The 5,306-nt window shown below is 56.6% G+C and overlaps 1 protein-coding gene across 1 annotated transcript; it reads right to left on the bottom strand.

The window, feature by feature from the left end:
* Window positions 1-1,619: 1,619 nt before the first annotated feature.
* On the bottom strand, window positions 1,620-5,300 carry AQP5 (aquaporin 5). The gene is made up of 4 exons (XM_008582957.1): window positions 4,930-5,300; window positions 3,575-3,739; window positions 3,076-3,159; window positions 1,620-2,331 (listed from the first exon to the last, which is right to left on the bottom strand). Exons 1-4 carry the CDS (start codon window positions 5,290-5,292, stop codon window positions 2,146-2,148), a joined length of 798 nt encoding a protein of 265 aa, XP_008581179.1. The 5' UTR covers window positions 5,293-5,300; the 3' UTR covers window positions 1,620-2,145.
* Between the last annotated feature and the right edge of the window lie 6 nt (window positions 5,301-5,306).

Here is a 5,306-nt window from a genome sequence, read left to right as displayed (position 1 = left end):
GGTGGCACTTGCAGCCTGGCTCCCCCCCAGTTGGGGCAGGTTGGAGGAGGTGGGAAGGTGACGGGAAAGATAGGTGGCAGGGGCTGCTCCTTTACTGGGGCCTAGACATTCTCACACACATTCTGCCAATTGGTGGTAGTTGTAAGCCTATAAGGCGGGCAGAGCAAGGCAGGAGCAGTTGCAAATCCCATTTATAGATGATTAGACTCAAGTTTGGAGGAGGGCTGGGGAGACTGCCCCCCTCACCCACAGCCCTGGGGCCGACCCTCACCAGTAAGGGTCTGTAGCTTCTCCCATTCCTGCTCGGTTCATTTCCTGGCATTGCTGGGTCCTCCTCTTCTTAGGCACAAGTAAAGACCAAGGGGAGAGGTTCCAATAGGAGAGAAGCAGGAGCTCATGTTCAAACACTCATCAGAGCAGAGACATGTGGCTGAGGTCCCAGATGAAACCTGTCTGTGGGCTGGTTTCTTTCCACACTACTTTACTGAGCACTCACTCAGGCGACTGGCCCTGTTTGCACCAGTGTTTTACTTCCATCCATTGTCTCCTTTTCTCCCAGCAACAACGCATGAGGTAGGTAAAAGTATCCCTATTTTACAGATGAGGTTATTAAAGCTCAGAGAGCTTATGTTACCCAAAGTTGCACAGTGAGATTTGAACTTGGGTTACCCTACTTCCAGCCAGACTCGTTACTGGGATGCGGGGTTGTGTCCTAAGCTGCTTGTTCGCATGGCTTCTACCCTTTTCCTCACAGAGAGCCAGCCAGTTCCAAGCATCTCACTCCCTCACCTCATCTCATCCCCATAACTACCCTGTGAGGAAAGAATTTTATTGAGAGATTTTGAGGAGGTTCCCTAAGGAGTGTCAGTGGCAAGAGCACAAGGGCAGAGCTACAGGCCCAGAGCAGAGGATGGTGAAGACACTGAAGGGCAGAGGCAGGAGAGAGGAGACCTGGAAAAGCGCTGGGCTGGTGTGGCTTCTGTGGGGTCAGGGCGAGGGTGGGGCGGGAGTGGCTTCCTCTGAGCACAGGCTCCCAACATGGCACCTTTTTGAAACATCAAGGTACAGAGAAAGGAGCCCAGGGCTGTGTCTCCTCCTGATGACAGAAGCTGGCTGGTCACTCCTTTGGCATCTCAAGGGGCTGTAGTGGGTTCACTTCTCCTCCACCCTGCCTGGCACACCCTGGCACTGGGGCCAGCCAGGTCCTACTCAAGTGCAGGGACTTGACATAGCTGAGGCAGGAGGGGCAAGCAGGGGGAGGGGCGGTGGCGGGCATATGACCCTTCCTTCTCTGCTCCCCCTGCCCCTATTTCTTTCTTTCTTTTTTTTTTTTTTTGACCGGTAAGGGGATCTTAACCCTTGACTTGGTGTTGTCAGCACCACGCTCTCCCTAGTGAGCCACCGGCTCTCTAGCCCTATTTCTATATTTGGTTTTCTTTCTCTCTCCCGCCCAAACTCCTTCCCCATCTGTCTGATTTTCTAGGCCTCCCCTGGTCTCAGCTTCCCCTTTTTTCCACAGAGGACTTGTACCTAGTGGAGACTGTAGGGGAGGGGTGGGATAATGAAGAGGAGAGGTGAGGGGCCAGACTGTCCCAAGGAGAGGCTTCTAGGAGGAGAGATGGAGGCAGACCATGAATATCAGTGTTTTATTAGGAAACCCCTAGCCCAAACACCAGCAGCCCCACCCCAGGCATCCTTGACCAGAAATAAATAAGGTGGCATTCGATGAACCTGCCTGTTTCCCTTCTGACGATCTCAGGGAAGGGTCTGCCTCTGCCCACCTAGGGGCTAGGATCCCTCTGGCTCTGGAGCAGGGGCTGGGGAGGGTGGGTAATGCAGACTCAGGCCACTCCTTTCTGGCCTGGCTCTGGGGCACCCTGCAAGCTTGGCACTGTGTTCATAATCTCATAATGTCTAAGGTCTGACCCAGAAAGATACCCTCCCCACAAGACCATAGCCCCTGGCCCCCACCCCAGGAGTCCCGTCATGGGTTCCTGCTCTCATCTCTAACCATGCAGCCTAGGAAGCCAGCACCTCCTCTCCAGCCAAGAGGACCAGCTGTGGGAGAAGGGAAGGAAGCTCTGCCGTCATATTTTTTCCCCCTGCAGTTCAGGGATTGAGGGGCCGGCCCCTGCCTGACACTGATCAGCGGGCAGTCAGCTCCATGGTCTTCTTCCGCTCCTCCCGCTGCTCCTCCCAGTCCTCCTCAGGCTCATATGTGCCTTTGAAGACGGCCACACGCTCACTCAGGCTCAGGGAGTTGGGGAAGAGTAGGTAGAAGTAGAGGATGGCAGCCAGGACAGCTCCCACGATGGGCCCCACCCAGAATACCTGGTGGAGAAAGTGCAGAGGTCAGGGGGCTGAGCCCAGGCCTCAGAGACCAAGACATCCCTACAAGAGGACAGACCCACAGACCCTGAGAGGAGATGGATGTACAGGCTTCCAGACCTCCAGAGGGAAAGACTTCCTCCCATCTTGGGGACTGATATACTGACACCCCACTCCTCAATAACAGAAACATGGACCACAGACACCCAGACTCTCAAAAGAGGCAGACAGATCCCCAGAGGGACAGGCCCCTTCCAACCCCACCCTAAAGAGAGACAAATGAACCTTCAGAGGGGACAGACATATTGATTCTCAGAAACAGATGAACAGAACTCCTCTCCCCTCTACACAGCGATAGAAACACAGACCCTGGAGTGACCATGAGCTCTCAAAGGGGGTGACAGACACACTGTCCAGATGGACAGACCCACAGAAACACTCTCCCAACCCCCTCAACAAAGACAGATAAATAAAATATCAGAGAAGACAGATACACAGACACCCAGAGGGACAGACATAAAATCCTCACAGATCAACACAGATCCCTTCTGTACCTCAAGGGAAAGTACAGATCCCCTTTCCTAGAGGGACAGACACTCACTGCCCTTGACCCCCATCCCCCTGTCTCCAGCAGTGCAGGCCATATAAATCCACCCCTGCCCTTCTGGCCGCATCCATCCTCTACTGTGTCCCCTTCTCTTTCCAGGGCCCTTACTGCCAGGGGGCCAGGGGAGGGCCTGTACTCACCCAGTGTGCGGGGCTAAACCGCTTCATGACCACTGCGGGGCCGAAAGAGCGGGCTGGGTTCATGGAACAGCCGGTGAAGTAGATCTGGATAGACAGAGGGCGGTGGTGAGGAGGGCAAGGTCCCTGTCCACTCTCACAGAACCTGGAGTCTCCCAAGGTAGCACAGCAGGCCAGGGGTTCAGCCAGGTCTCAGACTCAAGTCTCCTGATTCCTAGGCTGATGACACTGCCCTCCACAGATCCCAGCTGTGCATTTAACCATGGTCCCCTCCCCATGCTCTCCTCTCTTCTCTGTCCCTCTACCCCCCCTCCCATCTTTTCTCAGCCCAGAGAAAGTTTTGGGGGATCAAGTCTGGGGCCCGGTAGGGCTGGAGTCCAGCAGCCCTCAATCCAGGCCTTAAACTCTGTTGGGTTCCATGGTCTGGAGAGGGCACTGTTCTGGGGCTTCATTATTTGCCCGTGTCTCCTCCCAACCCCGGCTGAGTGTCAGCGCCACTCACCCCCACAAGGTGGCCCAGCGTGACAGACAGGCCAATGGACAGAGCTGGGGAGCCCACAGGGCTGGTGCGTCGGGAGTCAGTAGAGGAGAAGATGCAGAGTGCCAGCTGGAAGGTCAGAATCAGCTCCACCACCATGGCCTGGCCCTGGGTTGTGTTGTTGTTGAGCTGCAAGGGGAGGGCAGGGTGGGTTAGGACTCCTGCTGCCTTCTCGCTCTATGGCCGAGGGGTTTGGGGAGTGGGGCTTTTGGCCTCAAAGCACACCTACAGCCCTAGCACCTGGAAGCCAAGACCTGCACAAATCATCTCCATGAGGCCATTTGTCAAAGAGACTACTGAGGGGTTTGGGGAGTGGGGCTTTTGGCCTCAAAGCACACCTACAGCCCGAGCACCTGGAAGCCAAGACCTGCACAAATCATCTCCATGAGGCCATTTGTCAAAGAGACTACTTCACAGTTAGCACAAGCCTGAAGCTCAGGCCTGTGGCCAAAGGGCAGGGTGTCAGGGGAGCCTTTCCTGGAAGCAGCCCTGTCAAACGGTTCTGCCCAATCCCCACCCCCCACAAGCTGGCATTTGCCCTCCCTCCCATGGGCAGCTGCCCAGTTTGCCTACTGCACCCCCACCCCAGCCTCCTGCCCGTGCTTGACCCAATGCTGGTGCCAACCTCAAACCCGTCTCTCCAGTGAGGCTGACTCACAGCTTGACAATGGCAGAGAAAATCCTCCTCTGTGTTTGATTAATGAACCCAGTTTGCATGGGGAGGGGGGGACTGAATATGGGGCTGCAGGAGGGGAGAGGCAAAAGGGGGCAGGAGCAGGGTGTGGGGAAGGGGGGAATCAATATTCAACAGAGACCTCTATGCACTGGCACCTCACCAGGGGGTTCACATCCATGGCTTCTAAATGTAATCCCCTTGACACCTGTTGTGCTAGGTATGATCATACCCGTGGAATGGCTGAGAAAAATGAAGCCCAGAGGTCACCCAAACCCAGGATTATAACCCATTTCTCTCTGATGGGTGTATTAAAGCACTCACTAAGCAGCAGACAGGAGAGGGGGGGACCCAAGAGGAAGGCAGAATGCAAAGGTGAGACAGGAGTAAAGGCAGAAATTTCCAGCAAGAAACGAGCAGCAGTGGACATCTGGAGAGGCCAGGATGGGCCGCGTGAGGGGAGAGGGCAGAGGCAGTGGATTTGGACGAGAGAGGGGGCACACACTGGCCTGGAGATTCATCCTTCTGGCTCTAGGAGGCTCTCGCCTCCCTGGCAAGGGTGTGGGCTGGCCCACTCTGGGGCACCCATTCTCGAGATGGGGCATGGAGGCCTGGTCCTGAGCCCCCCAGCCCCGAGGGCACTCACCGCGTTGACGGCCAGGTTGCCCCGGGCATTGAGCGGCGCCAACCCATAGAGGATGCCGGCCCCGGCAATGGCACCCACCAGCTGGGCCACCACGTAGAAGACAGCCCGGAGCAGCGAGATCTGGTTGCCCACTAAGAGGGCCAGGGTGATGGCGGGGTTGATGTGGCCGCCGCTCACAGGCCCCAGGGCCTGCGCCAGGGTGCCTATGGCCAGGCCAAAGGCCAGCGAGATCTGCAGAATGGTGGGCAGCGCCGACGGCCACTTGAGGGCCGAGCCCAGGCCAAAGAAGACGAAGATGAGGGTGGCCAGGAACTCGGCGAACACGGCCTTGAGGAAGGCCACGGAGCACACCTCCTTCTTCATGGCGGCCACCGGGG

This window comes from Galeopterus variegatus, unplaced genomic scaffold (genome assembly GCF_000696425.1).
Source record: "Galeopterus variegatus unplaced genomic scaffold, G_variegatus-3.0.2 Scaffold95, whole genome shotgun sequence".
NCBI classification, from domain to species: Eukaryota; Metazoa; Chordata; class Mammalia; order Dermoptera; family Cynocephalidae; genus Galeopterus; species Galeopterus variegatus.
This window is presented reverse-complemented; position numbering and strand designations above follow the sequence as displayed.